Genomic DNA, 22,544 nt, shown 5'->3' with positions numbered 1-22,544 from the left:
TTTAAGATGTTTAAATAAGGATTATATTCAGTAATGATAAGCATTCACGATAGGGCGTTTCTAATCTGTATATCTTGTGGTCATTCTGTATACAGTAATTACAAACTGCATATATTTATTTAACCTTGTTTTAACTTGTTTTTTGTTCTGCTGCTGTAACGATTTAGTTTATCTCCTGGGATCAATAAAGTCGTATCTTAAAATGAAGTGAGTAAAGTATTGTGAAACAGTACCCAGAGCAAACCATCTGCTCGTGTCTCCCCTTTGCAGTCTCCATGACGAGGACTCTGCTTCGTATGGTGATTGTGGACCCAGAGGTGGTGTTTGTGGCAAGCCTAATGAAAGCCGAGGCTCCAGCCCTCATGGTGTCATTTCAGTGTGACGTCACCTTGCAGGGGGAGGATGACGGCACACAGAATATGAGAGCCAACCTAAGGGAGCTGAAAGTCCTCGCCTGCCCCTTTATCCGAAGCAAGGAGGACAAGTCCGTCACCACTGTAAGGTCACATGACCACATGTGTGGTCTGTCAGTCTGCTAACTTGTATTGTATCATGGTGGAAGTGGAATTAAGAAGAGATTAGACATCATGGGTTTGTTCCACAGGTGCTGAGGCCATGCTCTGTTGCACTGGAAAGCCAAATGCATCCTAACAGGCCCCTGAGTGGCTCAGTGACAGTTGAGGAAATCATTGTTAAGGTCCGTTCATTTATAGATCCACAAAAAGAGGCAGCGTGTGTCACTGAACTTATCTTCGGTGTCTTTCTTTAGATCTCTCCCTTCATCCTCAACACAGTCATAACGATAACAGCAGCAATGACAGCCAAACAGCGTGGTGAGCAGAGTCTGGAAACAAAGGTTGATGTTAATGACCTGTGGTCGGTCATGAACATCTATGCCTGTAACTTCTGGTTCCTGGGAGTGGATCAGGCTACCGAGGTGACTGAGAGCTACAGAGAGCCAGACGGATGCAATGAGGGCGAGAGCTTTGCCGCTGAGATCAAGGTACCACATCCAATTTTGAAACTTTACATTGACACGGTCAGGTCTGTGTTCTGTTGATGAGTTCAGCCCCCCCACCCAAACCCTGCCTCACAAAAAAACAGGTGGTCCAGGTGACTCTGGAGTCCGGTTTGGGTCATCGCACGGTCCCTCTATTACTGGCCGAGTCCTCCTTTAATGGATCAGCCAAAAACTGGTCATCTCTTCTGCAGCTGAGAGCCAACATGACTCTGGAGGTGAGAAGTGAACCTGAACCAGCACCAGGACTCACTTTCACATCATCAGAACCGTAAAGATATAAAAAAATATGTTAGAAGACTGTCGTCAAAATGAGCGCTGTCCTATTTATTTGTCTTCAGGTGAACTACTTTAATGAGGTCCACGCAGTGTGGGAGCCTCTAATCGAACGAGTCGACAGCGGCCGGCGCAGATGGAACCTAGAACTGGAGGTAAAGCCACTAGCAGTTAGCTATTAGCTGTGATGTGTTTTGTAATACTCCCTCCTTCTGCTAAACTGGACACTGCTCCTGAAGAAAAGACCTACTGTTGAGTCTAAATGTCAGCAATCAGCTGATTGTTGCTCTTTTTGTTTGTCCAGATGAAAAACAACCCAGTTCAGGACAGGAGTCCTGTTCACGGAGATGACTTTGTTCTTCTTCCTGAACCTCGCACTGCCATCAACATCTGCTCCAAAGACACCATGAACATCACCATCTCCCAGTGCAGCCTCAACGTCTTCCACAACCTCACCAAGGTACCACACACAACATAGTTCAGTATCTTTTGGTAGAACCAATAATGATCCTCCAGCAACAGATTTAATGAATCTTTAGACTAGGAGATCTGCTGATTCATTCATGAGTGACTGTCAGCACAGCTGCTCTTTAACCTCATTCATTCCTGTTTAAATCAGGCATTCTCTGAGGGTACGGCCTCCAGCTTTGATTACTCTCTGAAGGAGAAGGCGCCCTTTACCATCAGAAACTTTCTTGGGATACCCCTCATTGTACAGCACAGCGCTAACTTGAGGTCGGTTGGATCTGTGGCTCGGGGAAAACTTCACGAGCTATCAGTGGATCAGAGTATGGACCTGGAACATTCCGTGTTCCAGCTATCGTCCAGAGGAAAACTTTCAGCTCTGCAGCGGCAAGAGAGCTGCCTGTTCAACCTTAGCATCGGTGAGAAGTCCTCGTGTTCTCGCTCCATGGTCGCTCACATTGTTTCTGTTACATTTAATAAATATGTCGGAACTTGCAGTGCCCAGTGGATACAGTGAGATCTCTAACATCGCAGTGGACAAACCGGGTCGTCGCCTCTACAACATCCGGGGCCCGATGCTGCAGGAGGCTGTTTCTGTGCTGCTGCAGATAGATGCTGCTGAAGGCAACAAGGTCATCACTGTCCGCTCGCCACTGCAGGTCTGACTGCCAAACACTGATCTTTAACTAGCAGTGATTAGTAAGAACCACCAGCAGCTTTAACTGTTGTTTGTGCTTTCAGATAATGAATCATTTCTCAGTGGGGTTCACCATCCTGAAGTACTGTCCAGAGTCCCGGAGTCTGCAGAGTGTTGGACAGGCCGAGCCAGGGAGAGAGTTTCATGTTTCCTTGGAGACATACAGGTAGCCTCTCATCTCGTAGCATGGATGTATTAGGGTATATCCCATTCCAAAACTGCTCTAGTACTAAATAAAAGAGGAGAGGTCAATGGCAGTGTTGTATGCAGCTGCAGACACACAAATCTCACAAATCTGGAGCGCGTGTGTTTATGTGGTTTATGTTTATTTTATGTGGAATGATTGTTTGTGCCAGCATGTGATGAGCTATTGCAAGTTTACAAAACAGCAGCCAATAGATAGCTACAGTGCTATTCCCAGTGGATGGGCAGATTATGAAATTTCATTTTGAGTGGTGAATAAAGTCAAAAGAATTATTAGATGTTGAACAACCATTAACATGTGTCAGCCACAAGTTTCTATGGTCAAAAGTTGTGCAGGTGCAACCAGGTGCTCAGCAGGTGTGTTTTTGTTCTGTAGATGTCAGCTCTTCGTACGTCCAGCGGGTTGTCTGGATGGACAGTACGGTGCATCCTCCACCTGTGTAGCCTGGAAGGAGCAGGTACACTGCAGCTCAGAGGTGTGTTCATTGCTTCAGTGCCCTGCGTCTGACAGCAGCCTGCTGCCCCTGATGGTCAGCACGCTAGCTGTCCCAGACAATCTGCAGCATATTGCCAGCTACGGAGAGGAAGACTGGGACCCTGCATATGTCATCCATCTCCACCCTGTCGCCACACTACGCAACCTGCTGCCCTACACAGTCCGCTACATGATGGAGGTACTGCATATTAAAGCTCATTACATATAGCCATGTTCAAGAGTTAGTACACCACATCAATCCTGCTTTTTCATGGAAAAACATAATAGAAGTCATATAGTTAGCATCTCGTTGTGGGTCTTAGTTTAAGGCAAATAAAACCTATACATTTACAACATGTTAGTTTTTTTTTTTTTACAAAACTAAAGTCAAAGAAAAAATTGTGGCTAATGCTCCCTTACTGCTGCCATGTGATTCAGGAAGGTGAGCAGCAGCAGGTGCTTCTCATCATCAGCCCTTGGTGAATTGATCATCAGCTGGTTTGCAGACCTCTATGAGAGCATATATTTTGGAAGTTTGCTGCTGTGGAGTCGATGTGGAAAGGGTTATGAAAGCATTTCTAAACAATGTGGAGTTCAGTGGTCTACAGTTCAGACTATCTATGAGCAACACGTCAGAGCCCACAGGTCTCAGTCAGCATGGTTATGTTAAGAAGATGTTCTTAATGTGAAAGGGTGCCACATGGACACATGACTGAGGATCACAAACCATAAGTACAAGCTGGAATCATGGCAGGGGACTCGGCATGATTCTTTTTGTCTTCTTTTTTCTAAATAAGTAATAATAATACAAACAAGTTTTTGTTGTTTGTCTGAGGTATTTGCATAACATCGAGCTTTACCATAAACAGATGAGTTTGTGTTTTTTTCAACACAAACAATCAGATTTAAAAGAGGGGCACCTCTTGAACATGGCAATAGAATAGAATAGAATAGAATAGAATAGAATAGAATAGAATAGAATAGAAGCACTTTATTTATCCCAAGCTGGGAAATTTGACTGTTACAGCAGTCTCATGTGCTTTTATGTATGTAGTGTAAATCGTCACCATGCCTGATCATAATGTCCAAAAACCACTCACAGTACTGAAGTCACTTTATTCATCACCATGCAGTCACCACAAGCAGTCATTCTTTTATATTTATTTATGTCTTTTATATTTTTGATATTTTGCTTCTGTCTTTGCTGGCTGCTGTAATACTGCATCTTTCTCCTGTGGGGGAGTATCTTATCCTCACATACAGGCACGCAGCATAGTAAACATAGATCTGTGAGGTAATAAAAACAGAACATGCATTATTTACATGGAAAAATGAGAAAATATATGTACAAATACACTAAACTTGTCGGTTACAACATTCAAGAATTTTGACAATGACACAAAGACGAGGTGTTATACGTAGAGTCTTATGGCAAGAGGCAGGAAAGACTTCCTGTAGCGGTCTGAGCCTTTTGGAAAAGGTGCTCCGTTCTCTGTCTAGTACAGGGTGGTCAGGGTTATCCATGAATAATCAGGGTCATGTCAGATTACTTGTTACTTCAGGTAGTGACTGACCAGATCTATTCTTCATCTTCAGAACTCGGCAGACTCCTATGAGCTTCTGGAAGGCAGCACGTCTGACCTCCTGAACGCTCGCGTCACAGGGGAGATTGTGTCATTGGTGCTGATGAGGTATCAGGGACGTGACTGGCATGGGCACGTTCGGATTGAACAGGAAATGCCCGAGTTCTTCTCCATGTGTCTCACCTGTGACTCGGATGTCAACATGACAGTGGATGTGAGTTTACATGTGACAAGGACAGCCAGCCGCCTGCTGCTGTCGCTCTTTAGCCCGTATTGGATCATCAATAAGACATCTCGGGTGCTGCAGTACAGAGCAGACGACGTCAGTGTTAAACACCCAGCCGACTACCGAGACGTCATCCTGTTCTCCTTCAGGAAGAAAAACCTGTTCAGCAAGAATAAGGTGAGAAATGACCTGGTAACTGAATGATACCATCTGGCCCTCGATGTGCTGTGTAGTCTTTGTTGTTTTGATGCATGTGTTGGGTGTTACAGCTCCAGCTGTGCGTGTCTACCAGCTCCTGGTCTGAAGGCTTCTCTCTGGACACAGTGGGAAGTTATGGCTGCGTTCTCTGTCCCGCCAACAACAATGACTTCTTGGTACCTGGTTTTGTTCATGTTGTCTCTGGGCATTAGACCACCTTAGGCTCATTAGCTATCATCTGCTGTGGTCTGACTTGTTTTCATACTTTGTGCCCAGGTGGGTGTTAGTATCCAGATGAGTAGTTTTAACTTGACCAGGATTGTCACCATGAGTCCATTCTACACTCTGGTTAACAAGTCATCCTATGAACTGGAGGTGGGGGAAGTCACCAACCAGAGCTCCACCAAATGGCACTACATCGCCTCCACTGAGGTAAGGACACTTCTGAGCTAAGAACACAGAGTACACCTTCAGCAGGTAGAGCTGGAGAATTTGTTGATGTTAGTATCAGCCACAGATGGTTCCAGTAGACCTTTGTCAGGTTGAGATCTGAACTGTTGCTGGAGTCTTTTTTCTATGAAACAGCAAATAGTGATAATGTTCTTACATGTCTGTCATGTTGCAGTGCCTTCCACTCTGGCCAGAGAGCAGCTCAGAAAAGTTGTGTGTCCGTGTGGTTGGGTCTGACTCCACATCCAAGTCTTTCTTCTTCAACCGACAGGACAGTGGCACCCTCCTGAGCCTGAACATGGTTAGTGTCACCTGACAGTTGCAGGTAATGCCCAGATGTATCTTTTACACGAGTGTGTGTGTTTACAGTGTGGAGGAATCATTGTGGATGTCAACATCTCTGATCACTCAACCGTCATCAGTCTCAGTGAGTATTATGAAGGAGCAGCGCCTGCCCTGCTGATAAACCACACACCCTGGGTCACCATCAACTACAGACAGAGGTCAGAACAACACACACACACATTTTAAGTTTCCTTGTAAATGATATGTTTTATCTGGCTGACATCTACCTGCTGTTTCTTTTTTAGCGGCTCAGCGTTGGTTCATAAGTTGAAACCAAGCGAGGCTCGTCGGTTTGTGTGGGACGATCCAGCAGGTGTCCGAATGCTCAGCTGGAGCTACATGGATCATTCAGGGGAGCTCGACTTGCTGAAGGTCTGATGCGCACCAGTTCCTTTAATATTCAATGATCTGTTGCCCCCCATGATAAAACCCTCAGCATGCTCACAGACAGTCTCTGTCAACTCAGGATGAGGTCGGCCAGTTTTCCTATGACCTCCAGTCTCAGGTCCACTGGGTGTCCTTCCTGGACGGGCGACAGCGGATTCTGCTGTTTACTGAGGACGTCGGCATCGTCACGAAGGCTCGGCAGGCCGAGGAGCTTGAACAGTTTCAACAGGAAGTTAAATTATCACTGCAAAACCTTGGACTGTCGCTGATCAACAACAGCAGCCGGCAGGAGATTGCTTACATTGGCATCACAAGGTAAACATCAGCACTCAACGGGGTCAATATGAATGTTTTACAGCTCAGGTGCATCCGCTGTACAGTGGTGTGTCTGTTTTACAGCTCAGGTGTGGTTTGGGAGATGAAGCCAAAGAATCGGTGGAAGCCTTTCAGTCAGAAGAACATCAACCTGTTAGAGAAAACCTACCAGAGTCTGCTGAGTGGGAAGCTAGAAGGTGGCTGGCTCAGACTAGAGAACAACCTGGAGGTCAGAGATCGCCAAACTTCATCCTTAGATTCCCTTAAAAAAACAGGCGTTAGATTCCAGCCATCACTTTGCTATTTGTCTGAGTCTGTGTGATGTTATCGTTTGTCAGGTGAACCTCAGCGGTGCCATCATGAAGATGCGGCAGCCATTCACCTGCCCAGTGAGAAGGAACTTCCTATCTGGGATCCAGGTGGAACTCAAGCAGTCAGTTCACCAGCGCAGCCTGAGAGCCCAGCTGCACTGGCTCCAGGTAAACATAAACACATGTGTCTGAAAACACACCAGGCCAAAAGACTGACATGTTTTTTCTTTGGAGGTGGACAACCAGCTGCCAGGTGCCATCTTCCCCATTGTGTTCAATCCAGTTCCTCCCCCAAAGTCTATTGCTCTGGACTCAGGTGTTACATCTTTTTCAAGTGATTCGCACCTTCATAAATTGACTGATATCATAAGAATGGTCTCTCGAACTCTGCCTCCACAGAACCAAAGCCCTTCATTGATGTGTCTGTCATCACTAGGTTCAACCAGCACAGTAACGTCTTACAATTTAAGTGAGTAAAATGTCTGTGTGGACCAGGAGCTGGTACACCTGAGTGTCAGAGGTTATTGGAGTCAGATAAAGTCATTAAAATGTGTGTGTGCTGTAGGTACTTCATGGCTCTGGTTCAGGAGATGGCACTGAAGGTTGATCAGGGCTTCCTGGGAGCCATCTTGGCTCTGTTTACACCAGCTGCTGACCCCCAGGCTGACAGACAGAAGGTGAGCAGCAGGTGTATGGTGCCAGCTCTATGGTCTACGATGTATGGTGCACGTTTGTTCTTCTCCTCTTTCTCTCCCCTTCATCCTCTGTCCTACCTACACTTTTGTTTTGTACTTACCTATCCATCTCAAATTCTTGCTTATATTTATACCTTCATACCAAATTGCACACTTTTGTTTCTGTACCTGTTTATTTGTGCTGTTAGAGGTATATTTTTAGTGTGCTCAAGTGAGCCATTTCCAGCTCCTCTCCTCTCCTCTCCTCTCCTCTCCTGTGCTCTCCTCTCCTCTCCTCTCCTCTCCTCCTCTCCTCCTCTCCTCTCCTCTCCTCTCCTCTCTCCTCCTCTCCTCTCGTTTCCGTTTCCGGTGAGTGTGAGCGTGAGTGGTGGTGGCGGTGTGTGAGTGGCGCGGAGTTCAAACTGGTTTTCTGGTCGGTTTTTCAACTGGTGTTTCTACTGTTACTGCATCATCAGGTAAGACGGTTTTCTTTACTTTTCTGTGGGGTCTGGTTGCTTTCGGGAGGTATGGCGTCTGTGACGCCGCCTCCAACTATCCGGCAAGGTGCGCGGATAGTCCCTCCAGACGGCTCGGTCTCCGTGGAGGAGGTTCTGTTGGCGGCAGGAGGTTCTGTTTGCCAGTGGGTTTAAGACGGTGAGCCTGGGGTGTAAGGACCCCAAACTGAAGCATGTCCAGTCTCTGAGGAGACAGGTGTTCATGTTCCTGGACTCGCCGACACAGACTCTGGAGGTGTCTTTCCGTGTGAAGCAGGGTGACGCTTCCTACATGGTGTACGCGAGCTCAGGACAGATGAAGTGCTTTGAGTGTGGTGATGTGGGGCATAAGAGGTTTGCATGTCCTCATAAGCAGCAGGGAGCGGGTGCGGGCGGCCCCGCTCGCGCCGGGGCGGCGGATCCGCCCGACACCGCGGCTGGCGGGTCTGTCCCCGGCGCGGCGGAAGCCGCCGCCTCTGCTAAAGTTCTTGCTCCGGTGACTGATGTAAATAACGTGGTGATTGTTACAGAGTCAGAGAGGTCCAATGATCTCATCAGTACCGGGTTGAGCAGGAGTGAAAGTCAGCCTGCAGGTGGTGTCATGAGCTCCTCTCAGGCTGCAGACAATAACGTTGCAGCAGAGCTGGTTGGGAACATGGAAGTTCCTGCAAAGCCTCACACTGATCAGGAAGCAGTCTTCAGTGAAGAGGGCCTGCTGTCTGCCAGCCAGGCTTCATGTACCAGAGAAGAGATGGAAGAAGACTATGAGTCAGATAACACATCCATCTCTGGCTCTTCCAGCTTGAGCACAGACCTTTACTCGTTAGAAGAGATAAATCTGTTTCTGGATGAAACTTTCAAAAAGTCTGTCAGAGTGGAGGATTATTTCAGGGACACTGATAAATTCATCAGAACAGTTAACATCCTCAAAAGACAAGTTGGTTTCGACCAACTAGATGAAAAGAAGCGTTTCCGGCTTAAGAAACACGTCACTACTCTGAGGAAAATCGGTGGCAAAGCCAGAAGAGTAAAACAATGTAAATGATGATGCAGCACTGGGTGTTATTTTCGCTCCTCCGTTTTTTAACTGTCTTTATCTGTCTCTGTTCTTTCTTTGACCTATCTATGAGGAGCCTTAACATTGGTTCTCTTAACATAAATGGCGGGAGGGACAGACAGAAAAGGGCATTAATCTCTGAGGTCTCCAATCAAAACAGGATTGATGTGTTGTTTTTACAAGAGACACACACAGTCACACACGATGAGACAGAGTGGGGTTTATGGTGGAAGGGTCTTTTTAGACTAAGTCATGGAACAAATTTTAGTGCAGGGGTAGCTATTCTTTTTAGAGAAGCTGTCGCTACATCTTTTTTATCTTGCACTGAAGTAGTGAAAGGCCGTCTGCTCATTGTTAGAGTAGCCATTGAGGACGTAGTCTACTGCTTTGTTAACATCTATGCCCCAAATAGTGGAGCGGAGAGAGTTATTTTTTACACCCAGTTAAAAAATGAGCTGATAATGCATCAACAGGAGCATATTATTATTGGTGGCGATTTTAACTGCACCTTAGATTTCACTATTGACAGAATTGGTGAAGAACCTCACCCGCAGTCATCTCAGTCCCTGAGCAACGTCATTTTACATCTAGACCTGCTTGATTCTTTTAGAGTCAAACATCCACAATCTCAGCAGTACACCTGGGTCAGGGTCTGCAATAATCAAGTTTGTGCAGCTAGATTAGACAGAATCTACATTTCTAAGTCTCTCAACCCAAGGTTGCTCTCCTCCAGTATTCATCCAGTTGGTTTTACTGATCATCATTTAGTAGCGGTGAGAATAGTGATTTCTTTAGGTGCACGGCCCAAGTCTTATTGGCATTTCAATAATAAATTACTGCTGGACAAAAATTTTTGTCAGGATTTTGGACGCTTTTGGGATCATTGGAGAACTCAAAAGGTTAATTTTTGTTCCCTTAAGTTGTGGTGGGAGGTTGGTAAAGCACAAATACGTGCTTTTTGTCAGCAGTACACCTCCTACTCTTCTGCCAGGATTAAAGCTGCAATTAATGATCTAGAGTTGGATATTAAGAACATAGAAAAAGGCCTAAATAGGAGTGCAGATGACATCACTGCCCCTTTGCTGAAGGAGAAAAGGTCGGAGCTGAGTTCACTCCTGCAGGAGAGGGTTAAGGGAGCCCTTATCCGATCACGTTTTCTCCAGCTAAAGGACATGGATGCCCCGAGCTCTTTCTTCTTCAATCTTGAGAGATCGGTGGCGGAGAGAAAGCTAATGACATGCCTAAGGCTGCCGGGGGGAAGTACTACCACTGACCCAGTTGAGATGAGGAAGCATGCTATGGACTTCTATGCAGGCCTGTTTGGATCGGAACCTTGTGATCTGGAGTGTCGGGAAGAGCTCCTGAAAGATCTTCCCCAGCTCAACATAGAGGAAAAGGCTGATCTGGACAAAGATCTGACCCTGGAGGAACTGACATCTGCCGTCAATCAGATGGAGTCTGGACGAGCACCAGGGATCGACGGCCTGCCCATGGACTTTTTTAAAACTTTTTGGAATATCATTGGTCATGATCTTCTCGGAGTTTTCTTGGAGTGTTTTAAATCTGGATCTCTTCCGGTGTCCTGTCAGAGGGCAATCCTCTCCCTGCTGCCAAAAAAGGGGGACTTGGCACTTTTAAAGAACTGGAGACCAGTTGCCTTACTTTGCTCAGACTACAAAATACTGTCTAGAGCACTCTCTAATAGACTAAAAGAAACTCTAGGCATTATTATTCACACAGATCAGAGCTATTGTGTTCCTGACCGGTATATTATGGACAATATTTTTCTAATTAGAGATGTAATAGATGTGTGTGATTGTTTTAATGTAAATGTTGGTGTCGTCTCTTTGGACCAAGAGAAGGCGTTTGACAGGGTGGATCACTCGTATTTGATTTCCACGCTTAGGTCTTTTGGCTTTGGTGAAGGGTTTGTAAGGTGGTTAAAAACACTTTATTGCAATGCACAGTGTTTGATAAAAATGGGTGCTGGGCTGAGCAGGCCGATCTCTGTACAGCGGGGCATAAGGCAGGGTTGCCCCATCTCCGGCCAGCTCTTTAGTCTGGCAATTGAACCTCTGCTGTGCAGGTTGAGGGATCGGCTCAGTGGTTTTTTCTTTACCTGGGTCCTGCAGGCTTGAGCGTGCATTAGTATTGTCTGCTTACGCAGATGATGTGAACGTCTTTGTGTCTAGTCAGGAGGATGTTCGTCGTCTGCAAGATGCCCTGCTCCTTTATGAGAAGGCATCCTCTGCACTAGGGATGCACCGATCCACATTTTTTCACTTTCGATCCGATTCCGATACCTGAATTTGGATATCTGCCGATACCGATAGTATTCCGATACCATAGCTCTATTTGCTTTTATATCACTATGATTATTATCATTATTGTTGATTTTACGAGGCTGTAATAAACTTCTCTCCAAAAAGCAACTTGAGGTAAGTATGAGGTTAGAAAACGGCAGAAATCCCATCCTGAAAACAAATATGCAACTTTAAGGGTTTAAATGGATATTTATTTAAATTCTATGTGTATCTGAATCAACCCAATGCACTGTGAGACTTATCAGTGACATTGGGCAGACATCTGAAGTCCAAATATCTGTGGTAAAGCTCAGGGCTGGAACTCCTTTTAGCTTATCGGCTAACTTGGTTGACACTCTGTTGTACAGTTCAGGTAGCGCCGTCTCTGACAAATATCTCCTGGACGGTAAACTATACCTGGGCTGCAAGTGTTCAATCAGGCTGCGAAACCCCTCGTTTTCCACCACTGATAAGGGTTGGTCATCAAGTACGATGAAGTTGAGCAACTTCTCTGTAATCCCTTTGGCTTTTACGTTGTCTGCTGGAAGTTTATTTTGCCTTTTGAATGATTCCAGAAGTGATTCTTGGCGGCTCTTCTCTTCTTTCTGCCCCCTGGTTAAAAAGTCCTCGTGCTCTCTCGAGTGGTGCTTTTTCAGGTGTTTAATTATATTTGTAGTGTTGAACGTCGCAACGGAGGTTCCACCTCTCGGAACGATGGCTTTGCAAACATTGCACGTTGCTGTCTTACTTTGTGGCGTTTCGACCGTAAAATATTTCCACACAGCGGACATGTTGTATGGCGCTCAATGCTTAAACTGCTACTTGCAAACTGCAGAGGATTTCCTTAAAGGAGGCGTGTCATCTCTGTCAGTGTCTCATTGGAGCACAGACACGTCACCTAGCCCGGGATCACTTGTGAGTCATTAACTCTGGATCGGAAATTTCTCCAGGTTGGATCGGAAATTTCCGATCCGTTAATTAAGCTGGTATCGGAACCCGATACCGATACTGGATCGGATCGGCCCCATCCCTACTCTGCACGGGTGAACTGGGGTAAAAGTGAGGCTCTCCTGTTAGGCCAGTGGAGGGATCAGGCAGTGCCCTTTCTACCAGGAGGTCTCAATTGGAAGAGGGAGGGGTTGAAGGTGTTGGGAGTGTTTTTAGGCACTGAGGGCTTTAAAGCTAAGAATTGGGAGGGAATCAGGGATAAAGTGTGCGCTCGGTTGTCTAAATGGAAATGGTTGCTACCTCAGCTGTCTTATAGGGGGAGAGTTCTGGTTGTTAATAACTTGGTTGCCTCGACTCTCTGGCACAAACTCATCCCTCTGACACCGCCGAGGGGCTTCGTAGAGGACATCCAGAGGATAATCCTGGACTTTTTCTGGTCTGGAAAGCACTGGATTCGGGCAGCAGTTTTATACCTACCTGTAGCCGAGGGTGGGCAAGGTCTAATTGACATTCAGTCCAAAATTGCTGCCTTCAGACTACAGACAGCGCAACAGATCCTCTACAACAGTGGTCCAAGCTGGTTAGACACAGCTCGGCTCCTCATGAGAAGAGCTGGCCGGCTGGATTACGATAAACAACTTTTCCTTATACAGAGCGAGGTTCTTGACTTATCTGGACTTACACCATTCTACAGCTCTGTACTGCAGGTCTGGAGGATTTTTAAATTTCAACGTGCAAGAAGTGAGACTCCGGGCATGTGGGTTTTTGAAGAGCCACTGTGTTGCAGTGCTTTTTTAAAGACTTTATCCCTGGAATCTGCTAGCCTGCGGGCTAACCTCAGAAGTGCCGGTTGCACTAAAGTAGGTCATTTAATGAAGCTGACTGCTTTACCGGTGGACGTTCTGAGAGAGAGGAGTAAACTCACCTCTGTTCGTTTGTTCAACAGGGTGGTGGAGGTCTGTGAGGCTCTTCCACCCCCTTTAAGACTTTTTGTAAGAGACTCTACCCTGTGTGAGCAATGGAGCGAAGGCAGTGAGTACGGCTTCCCTGCTCTGTCTGTTTCTCCTGCAGTGGGGGAGTGGCAGGAGGAGGGGGGTCGGTTGCTGTCTTTTAAAACACCACACCTGGACAAGTTCAAGGATGCAGGGAAAAAGGATCTGTACACAACCTGTGTGAAAGTTCTCCATCTCCAGTCCCTCTCGTAAGTCAGGGAGTCGAGGTGGACTGAGTTCTTTGGCCCAGATGCTTCCCCGAAGGGCAGCTGGCGGTCCCTGTATAAGCCGCCCATTGAGAAGCGAACAGCAGATCTCCAATGGAGGGTTATACATGGTGCAATAGCTACGAACAGATACAGAGCGCACATGGACCCTGGGGTGGGATTAGAGTGTGTCTTTTGCATGCAAACTGAAACTCTCGCACATTTGTTTGTAGAGTGTCCCAGGCTAGGACCACTCTTTGAGTTGGTGAAAAGGCTGTTTCGGGGGTTTGAGATGAGGTTTTCTTTTGATTTATTTATTTTTGGCCCAAAATATCAGGCATTGTTGAAATCTGTGTGTACATTGGTGAATTTTGTATCTGGGTGTGCAAAGTTGGCTATCTGGCTGACACGCAGGAACAAAACCCAGGATTCTGGGTGTGTGGATGTAGTGCCAGTTTTTGAAGGACTGCTAAAATCTCGCCTTCGGGTGGAGTACACCTTTCACAAAACACTAGACAAGCTGCAGGACTTCGTACATGTATGGACTATGGGAGGGGTGCTGTGTGCTGTGGCAGAAAACGGGGAGTTAACCTTTAAGTTATGATTTGTGAGTTGTTTCATTTGTGATGGTCAGGATTGATTGTGTACCCTGAAAATTTTTGTATTTTTTCTTTACTCACATGTTGAAATTTTGTTAGTTTTGGTAAGTGGTCATTAAAAGGACTTTGAAAACCAAACCTCCTCTCCTCCTCTCCTCTCCTCTCCTCTCCTCTCCTCTCCTCTCCTCTCCTCTCCTCTCCTTCCTGTGATAGGGGAGTTATTGCTGCCACTGTTCGCCTTTAAGTGCTTGCTTGAGGGTCAGACTCTGGGTTCCTGTGAAACACCTACAACCACTTATTAATGTAAAAGATGTTATGAAAATTGAAGTGTTGTGTTCCACTCTCTGACTGATGAGCTTTTCACGTATCTTTCATATGTCTCGGTTTCAGTCTGGCCTAATAGAGTCAGATCTGCAGCTCCTGCAGGCCGAGCTGATGGAGGCATCGCTGACTGACACATCTGGGCTCAACTTCTTTGAACATTTCCACATCTCACCCATCAAGGTGAAGAGTCTTTATTAAAATATACTGAACTCAGGTCGTAGGTGATCGAAGTCAGCGATCACTTTCGGGTGTTGTGTTTGTGTTTCAGCTCCACCTCAGTCTGTCTCTGGGCTCCAGTGGTGACGACTCGGCTCAGGAGACAGCAGCCATTCAGTCTCTGAACCTGTTGCTGAAAAGTATTGGAGCCACGCTGACTGACGTCGATGATATCATTTTCAAGTGAGAGCTAGAGAGAGGCATTGATGTCTGTAAAGATATTGCATCTTGCCGGAACCATGCAGTCACAGGAAAACTGTTTTGTTGCCCTTTCACTGCAGGCTGGCCTTCTTTGAGGTGAAGTACCAGTTCTATCGCAGAGAGAAGCTGATGTGGGCAGTGGTGAGACACTACAGTGAGCAGGTAACATTATATCTTCATTTATTTTTCAGTCATGTGACCTCCCTCTGTCCACTGACGCTGTTGGTTTCTGGCTGCAGTTCTTGAAGCAGATGTATGTTCTGGTTTTGGGTCTGGATGTCCTGGGAAACCCATTTGGACTAATCCGAGGTCTGTCTGAAGGAGTGGAGGCCTTCTTCTATGAGCCATTCCAGGTAACAGATCGTGCAGTCCAGACCTGGTTATTTTGAACCAGAATATTTCTTTTTGTCAGAACCCTGACAGCCTTTTGTCTTTTCTCAGGGAGCTGTTCAGGGCCCGGAGGAGTTTGCTGAAGGTTTTGTAATCGGTGTCCGTAGCTTATTGGGTCACACAGTTGGTAAGGAACTCTGACCAGAGCAGTGATGGATTTGGTTATCTCTGTGATCAGGGAAAAGAGCCATCTGATTCTTCCTGCAGGGGGTGCTGCAGGTATGGTTTCAAAGATCACGGGTTCAGTGGGTAAAGGTCTGGCAGCCATTACAATGGATAAAGAGTACCAACAGAAGAGACGGGAAGAGATGAACCGACCCCCCAAAGACTTTGGAGAGAGTCTGGCTAAAGGAGGAAAAGGCCTGCTGAAGGTGAGGAGGGCTGGATGTTGCAGTCGCCTCTTATTCTTTTACAAACAGGTAGTGAAGTGCTGCCAAACAACTTTAGACAACGCAATTATGTTGAACTCTGCACTACATGTAGGTGATTTTCTTACAGTGAAATGGTTTTTTAGGCTCAGCTCAACATGCTCGGTAACAATTTCTGTTTTCACAGGGCGTGGTGGGTGGAGTTACAGGCATCGTCACCAAACCTGTGGAGGGTACGTGTTCCTAAAACACTCACTGACACGAGCATGGGATCCAGACCTTCAAGCTGACTGAAGGCTCAGATCATCTGACTCACATTCATCTTCCTCCCCACAGGAGCAAAGAAGGAGGGTGCAGCAGGCTTCTTTAAGGGGATTGGTAAAGGTCTGGTGGGCGTGGTTGCTCGGCCAACAGGCGGCATTGTTGACATGGCCAGCAGCACCTTCCAAGGCATTCAGAGGTATTTGTGTGTAGCAGCAGTTTTCTCCTTGCCCTTACTTTGTTTCCAGTATTTTGCAGGACTTTGTGTGTTTTCTGTGTGTCAAAAGGTGTTTGTTGTCTGTTCTTCTAATTTCTACATCTCTGCTTTTGTTTTCTGTCTTGTGTCGATGTTGCTGGGAGTTTTTTTCTTTCTGTTTCTTGGTGTTTTGTGTGTGAGTATTTTACACCAGTGTCAAAGTTGAGCTCCTTTAACCACAGCCAGTCTGTACTTCTGCTTGTGATTCTCCTTTGATCTGAAGCATGATCAGACCTGTTCTAAGCAGTGTTGAAGGAGCTGAGCTTTAACAAGAAGCACTTTGGTTTTTGCATGTTGACTGTTGCAGCAGACGGCCGGTAAGTTGCTGCATCTTGTCAAAATTCCTCCACAGAGCTCGTCATACTGTCCATCAGTGCTCGTTGCTTCTTTCCATCTGTGAGACCCTCAGCTTGTTGCATACTTGAGGTATTAATAGGCCATGCCCCTGAGGAGAGTCACCTCCATGCAGACACCATGTCACAGCTGCAGATGGCATACATCCTCATCAGTCACTGCTGTCCCAGTGATCTGAGTTGACCTGCAGACATGAAGGCTTACCTCTGTTACCACCTGATGTCCCATACAACCTGTAACACCGTGTTGTGTGTTGATCCTACTCAGACATTTTAAAATAATCATCCTAACATTAAACCGTGGCCCCTGCTCTCCTCAGGTACTGGTTGACTGAATGGTCACACGGTTTTGTCAGGCTGAGTTTGGCACAGCAGAGAAGCATTAACAGTTTGTTTGTTGCTCCAGCTGCATCAGGCCTGTGTTACTACAACATGTAAATAAGGGAATCTATGAAAGCTGATTAATACTGCTGACTATATGCAAACAGTTACACTCATATAGACTTTAAATACATTCAGCCATTTAAATTTGGTACACCTGAAGAATATTTTATCAATGATTCATATAAAACATTTATTAACACATTGACTTCAGTAAATCTATTGTTCCCTACACATTTCCCAGCAGTGACATCATACTCCTCCTCCTCCTCTGTTTGGAGGATCCATCTGTCATGTGACACATCAGCCAGTTCATGATAACCTGTTGACCATTATTGTTTCATGCTGTCACTGTAGAGGTCACCACAGGTGAGATATCACAGCTGATGCTCGCAGCATCGTGTGCATCAGAACGTCTGCTGCTCCTCTCTGAATGTTTATTTAACCTTGGCGGAGACTGAAGTGACACTTTAATCACATCATGTGTCTCATGTCAGGTGGAGTCAGAATAACTGTCAGACACTAAGCCCTGTGTGTGTGTCTGTCTGTGTCAGGGCGGCGGAGTCCACAGAGGAAGTGACCAAACTGCGGCCGGTGCGTCTGATCCGGGAAGACGGGGTCATCCGGCCGTATGATCGGACAGAGTCGCAGGGTTTCGACCTGTTCCAGGTTTGACCTCATTCACTGTTTTTCTCGTTTCCATAACGACACGGTGTCGCTGTAGATATTAGCAGACTAAAGCTGGATCCATACTCCGCGAGACAAAGAACTTTTTCCCCCCTGCAGACGTTACGCCCACAAAATGACGTCACTTTTTGTCTCTGACCGCCCGCTGTTCCGCACTCTTGTGCACAGGGTCCGGGCCGAACTTTGTCTTTCAAGGCTGTGCGGCAACCATGCTGTGATTGGTCGGAATTTATTGTGGGCGTGATGAAAGTGGAGAAGCGCAAGGGCTTCAGGTGCAGAACACACAGAAGGAGGAAGCACAACTACGATGGACAGTTTAGATGAGCAGCTGGCAAACAGCTCCTGGAAGGAGAAACACGGCGCACAGAGGAGAGCGTCTGTCCACAAGGTGGCGATAAAAGAGTTAAACTCACACAGACCAGAGGTCTGCTACAGTCAGCTGCACTGATCTTCTATCTGTTGTCAGCTGTGCGCCCTCTGCCCTGAACATGATCAGCTCGTTAAGCCAGGTAACCACGACTGTGCTCACAATTTACAACACAACTGTGTTGTCACCCTAGTGTGACGTGCGCTGCGTAGGAGGGCCGTATGAGGAGTTCTGCACACACACGTCTCGCGGAGTATGGACCTTTTTTTTTTATCTCTTACCACCCGTGGAGCGCATTCTCCGCTCTTTGTCTCGCGGAGTATGGAACAGCCTTAAGCACTCTTTCAGTCCAGCAGTGACAAAGCTTCTTTCATCTGATTAGTTCTTGCTGCTCTGCAGACAGAGCTTCACACTTCATTCTAACCTGACTTTTTTAGATGTCAGTGCAGGGAGCTGATTGTCTGAAGTTTCTCTAACGCTGCCTTCTTCTCTTCTTCTTCTTGTTCTTCCTCGTCTTCTTCTGTCACTCCTTCTGTTTCTGGTGTTTGTCACATGCAGCCTGGGGAGGAATGATGATGGTTTGATCAACTTTATTGTTCAAGTGCTTTTTAAATCTACACTTTTTATTAATTGTGTCTACTTAAGGTTTATATTTATCTGTAAAGACTGTTCTATAAACATTGATCTATGAATATTGTTATATACTCTAAATAAGTCTATCCATACATATGAATCAGTGTATATTATTCAGGTTTCTATGCATGCTAAGTCTGTCATACCTCAAACATTTTAAGCACTTTGTTTACTTTTTCTACACTTAGTTTTTTATTTGTTTAGGATTGTTTATGATATTTAGAAAAATGTTTTGGTTCTAACCATGTATCAAGCAGCGGCTGTCATTATCCAGAGGAGTAGAAATGATTTCACTAAAACACTCTACCAGCATTTTTCTATTTGAGTTAACCTGTGGCTGTGTCCCAAAACCCTATATAGTGCCCTCAATGTATCCCACAATGCATCATTAAATGTAGCATATACCTGCTGACTACATTAGTAATGTGTACCATCCTCCATTGCACAGAAGCTAAACAGCAGAGCTAATATAACGTGATGTGTAGCGTTTGTTAGTTGTTGCCGTGTAATTAAAGGATGATCTCATCAGATTATGCTATAACAGCACAAATTATTATTCATATTATTATGATAACTATTATTAATTAACGCAGCTTGTTTAGCTGGCAGAGATTGGCACTTTGATACTATACAGTGCTGCACACTGAACCGTCCTTATAGGGAGGAGGAAGGAGGGAGTGATCTCGAAAACCTGTCTTTGTGATGTCATTCTGATGTGATGCATGACCTTTGACCTCTGTGTGTTAAACACTTAAGAGTCGGAGAGTGTGTGTAATAAAACTCTTCTGTGTACTTTACATCTTTACAAACTTTCCTTTTCAATATTCAGAAGGTAGAGGAGGGTCCTGGGATCCACGGGGATGTGCAGCTGCTAGCCTTCCATGTGTCAGTAGAGCCGTAACATCAGACCAACATCAGAACCAATCAGTCTATTGCCTGACATCCTGAAAGATATTTGGACCTGCTAGTCTAACATGCAGAAGTTCCAGTGTGTGGCATGATATGAAGCAATCAGAATCAAATGAAAAAACAAAGTGACACATTAAAATGAATCAGTGGGTCCTCTGTCAGACATGGCTACCTCCACATCAAAACAGATGACATACAGGTTACTGTTGAATTCAGACCAACCTGAAGTCATCTTGGCCTCCAGTCCGACTCTGAGGAACCTCGGAGTTATCCTTGATCCTGTGGTTTATCCCTCATGTTAAACTTTCACCTCCCTAATATCACTAAGATCAGGAGCATCCTCTCAGAGTGATGCTGAAAAACTCCTCCATGCTTTTGTCACTTCAAGACTGGACTCCTGCAGCTCACCATGGTCAGGATGTCCACATCACTGCATGAACAGTCTGCAGCTGGTCCAGAAGCAGCAGCTAGAGTTCTGACAGGAAGCAGCCAAAGGATCATATCTCTGCTGTTCTAGCTTCTCTACACTGGCTCCCAGTGGGCTCAAGGATACACTTCAAGATCCTTCTACAAGGCTCTACATGGACTAGCTCCATGATGTCTGCAGGACCTGATAGAACCGTATGTTCCTGATAGAACAGTCAGACTCAGAGTTCCTAGGATTCATCACAGTAGAATGGAGGACGAGCCTTTAGCTGTCAGGCAGCTCTACTATGGAAGCAGCTTCAGTTCATGAGGCAGACACCACCTCCAGCTTTAAGACCAGAAGACACCACCTCCACCTGTAAGACCAGAAGACACCACCTCCACCTTTAAGACCAGAAGACACCACCTCCACCTTTAAGACCAGAAGACACCACCTCCAGCTTTAAGACCAGAAGACACCACCTCCACCTTTAAGACCAGAAGACACCACCTCCACCTGTAAGACCAGAAGACACCACCTCCACCTGTAAGACCAGAAGACACCACCTCCACCTTTAAGACCAGAAGACACCACCTCCACCTGTAAGACCAGAAGACACCACCTCCACCTTTAAGACCAGAAGACACCACCTCCACCTTTAAGACCAGAAGACACCACCTCCACCTGTAAGACCAGAAGACACCACCTCCACCTGTAAGACCAGAAGACACCACCTCCACCTGTAAGACCAGAAGACACCACCTCCACCTTTAAGACCAGAAGACACCACCTCCACCTGTAAGACCAGAAGACACCACCTCCACCTTTAAGACCAGAAGACACCACCTCCACCTTTAAGACCAGAAGACACCACCTCCACCTGTAAGACCAGAAGACACCACCTCCACCTTTAAGACCAGAAGACACCACCTCCACCTTTAAGACCAGAAGACACCACCTCCACCTTTAAGACCAGAAGACACCACCTCCACCTGTAAGACCAGAAGACACCACCTCCACCTGTAAGACCAGAAGACACCACCTCCACCTTTAAGACCAGAAGACACCACCTCCACCTTTAAGACCAGACCTGTTCTGTTTAACAAAGCCTACAGCTGGTCTGAACCACAGTGTGCTGCACTGATAGACGTAGTTTTAGACAGCAGTCACAAACATCGACAGTATTAAACTATGGACGAAGCTTTCGTGCAACATTGGTTTCTGAAGAGCTGTTTGAAGGCTCAGTTGGAGGCTGTGGGACACCCAGCGTCACAGTCCATCAAGTGACGTGGGCTGGCAGTCAAAGCAGTCACACCTATAACTATGCATAACTTCAAGTCATAGTATAAATGAAATAAGAGTGAATCACAACCCTTACACTAGAAGTAAACGTATCAATTTAGACCAGAATCGTTTTTGGACCAGGATGGAAACATGTTTATTTCTGCTGTGAAGTCAACATTTTAACATCTGTCACAAAACCCCCACCTCCTCCTCCCTCTGGGTCTCTGTAAAGCCCCGTGAGACAATGGTAAAATATGCTAATAAAATGAAATGGATTTGACTTTTAAAAAACGTTTTCTTTTCAGTTTCAAACTGTGCGAGTGATATGAAGAAGATGTGGTAACAGCTGCTCAGGCTGTCAGCGCAGTGAAAGAGTGTGTTTGTGTTTGCAGCGGTCAGAGATCAAACAGCTGGATGGGGAAGTGTTCAGAGATCACTGTCAGTACCCTGGACACAAGAAGACCAACATCATTGTCACCAACAGGTACGACTCTCAGAGACCTGCTGTTTAACAGGAGGGTTCCTGTTTATAATTATTGTGTTGTTGTCGTCGTTGTGTAGGAGGGTTTTGTGCGTGAAGGAGATTGGCTTTGTGGGCCATTTTAACAAAGAGTGGGAATGTTTGTTGGAGAACTTCCTCCGTCCTCCAGCTGTGGTAGGAAGTGAGCTGAAGATTTACTGCAAGGTACCAACACAGTCCTGGAATCTGCCACAGTCGGCGTGTGCTGCTTCACTGTGTGTCGATGTTGGTTTATTTTTACGCTTGTGTGTTTGTATTTCAGGAGCAGCAGAAGTTGAAACTTCCAAAGAGAGACGGTCAGGAGTCGGTGAGGAGCATTCAGCTCAGAGATCCGAACACTGCTCAGGTGTGTGTGAGTGTCAGTGTGTGTGTGTGTGTTTCTGTGTTCCCTGCTCTCACCTGGTTACTATGATCACCCACAGAAGCTGCAGACGGCTGTGTATGATGCGCAGGTAGCGCAGCAGCAGCACCGCATGGTGCGGCAGAAGTCGCAGCGTTTCCTGAAATCCAACAGCAAACAGTGATGTCACTTCCTGTCAGCAGCAGCTTCAAGGAACGAGCTGTGATGACTTCCTGTCATTAAAGATGCGAAATGTGTTCACTTATAAGGAAATGATGTTAAACTGTCAAACCTATGAATTATGGAAGAATGACTTCTGTCTTTAGTTTTAGTCTCAGCTTGTGCTGCTTTGTGTTTAAGGATGAAGCCATAAAAAATCGTTGCACTAAAAGAATGTTTATGCTAATAAACGATCAATGCTGTTA

At 46.0% G+C, this 22,544-nt stretch overlaps 1 protein-coding gene across 3 annotated transcripts in view; it reads left to right on the top strand.

The window, feature by feature from the left end:
• The window catches only part of vps13c (vacuolar protein sorting 13 homolog C), a 45,945-nt gene extending 23,401 nt beyond the window's left edge, over window positions 1-22,544 (top strand). For 2 of the 3 annotated variants that reach the window (XM_028402045.1, XM_028402047.1), the window contains 35 exons: window positions 271-497; window positions 605-697; window positions 770-1,003; window positions 1,105-1,236; window positions 1,360-1,449; window positions 1,599-1,754; window positions 1,914-2,178; window positions 2,258-2,418; window positions 2,501-2,622; window positions 3,037-3,334; window positions 4,732-5,121; window positions 5,214-5,318; window positions 5,419-5,574; window positions 5,768-5,893; window positions 5,962-6,095; window positions 6,183-6,309; window positions 6,404-6,639; window positions 6,724-6,868; window positions 6,978-7,118; window positions 7,185-7,266; window positions 7,350-7,419; window positions 7,516-7,627; window positions 14,614-14,727; window positions 14,816-14,946; window positions 15,045-15,126; window positions 15,204-15,317; window positions 15,406-15,481; window positions 15,562-15,725; window positions 15,910-15,955; window positions 16,059-16,182; window positions 17,528-17,642; window positions 21,652-21,743; window positions 21,821-21,944; window positions 22,042-22,125; window positions 22,202-22,544. In XM_028402045.1, coding sequence (XP_028257846.1) covers window positions 271-497; window positions 605-697; window positions 770-1,003; window positions 1,105-1,236; window positions 1,360-1,449; window positions 1,599-1,754; window positions 1,914-2,178; window positions 2,258-2,418; window positions 2,501-2,622; window positions 3,037-3,334; window positions 4,732-5,121; window positions 5,214-5,318; window positions 5,419-5,574; window positions 5,768-5,893; window positions 5,962-6,095; window positions 6,183-6,309; window positions 6,404-6,639; window positions 6,724-6,868; window positions 6,978-7,118; window positions 7,185-7,266; window positions 7,350-7,419; window positions 7,516-7,627; window positions 14,614-14,727; window positions 14,816-14,946; window positions 15,045-15,126; window positions 15,204-15,317; window positions 15,406-15,481; window positions 15,562-15,725; window positions 15,910-15,955; window positions 16,059-16,182; window positions 17,528-17,642; window positions 21,652-21,743; window positions 21,821-21,944; window positions 22,042-22,125; window positions 22,202-22,303 — 4,970 coding nt within the window. In that variant the 3' untranslated portion in view covers window positions 22,304-22,544. Of the gene's footprint in view, window positions 1-270; window positions 498-604; window positions 698-769; window positions 1,004-1,104; window positions 1,237-1,359; window positions 1,450-1,598; window positions 1,755-1,913; window positions 2,179-2,257; window positions 2,419-2,500; window positions 2,623-3,036; window positions 3,335-4,731; window positions 5,122-5,213; window positions 5,319-5,418; window positions 5,575-5,767; window positions 5,894-5,961; window positions 6,096-6,182; window positions 6,310-6,403; window positions 6,640-6,723; window positions 6,869-6,977; window positions 7,119-7,184; window positions 7,267-7,349; window positions 7,420-7,515; window positions 7,628-14,613; window positions 14,728-14,815; window positions 14,947-15,044; window positions 15,127-15,203; window positions 15,318-15,405; window positions 15,482-15,561; window positions 15,726-15,909; window positions 15,956-16,058; window positions 16,183-17,527; window positions 17,643-18,585; window positions 19,958-21,651; window positions 21,744-21,820; window positions 21,945-22,041; window positions 22,126-22,201 lie in introns of those variants that run through there. The other variant, XM_028402048.1, reaches the window with a different exon arrangement.

Source organism: Parambassis ranga, chromosome 3 (genome assembly GCF_900634625.1).
Source record: "Parambassis ranga chromosome 3, fParRan2.1, whole genome shotgun sequence".
NCBI classification, from domain to species: Eukaryota; Metazoa; Chordata; class Actinopteri; family Ambassidae; genus Parambassis; species Parambassis ranga.
Note: the sequence above shows the minus strand (reverse complement) of the source record. Positions and strands in the feature narration are given on the sequence as shown.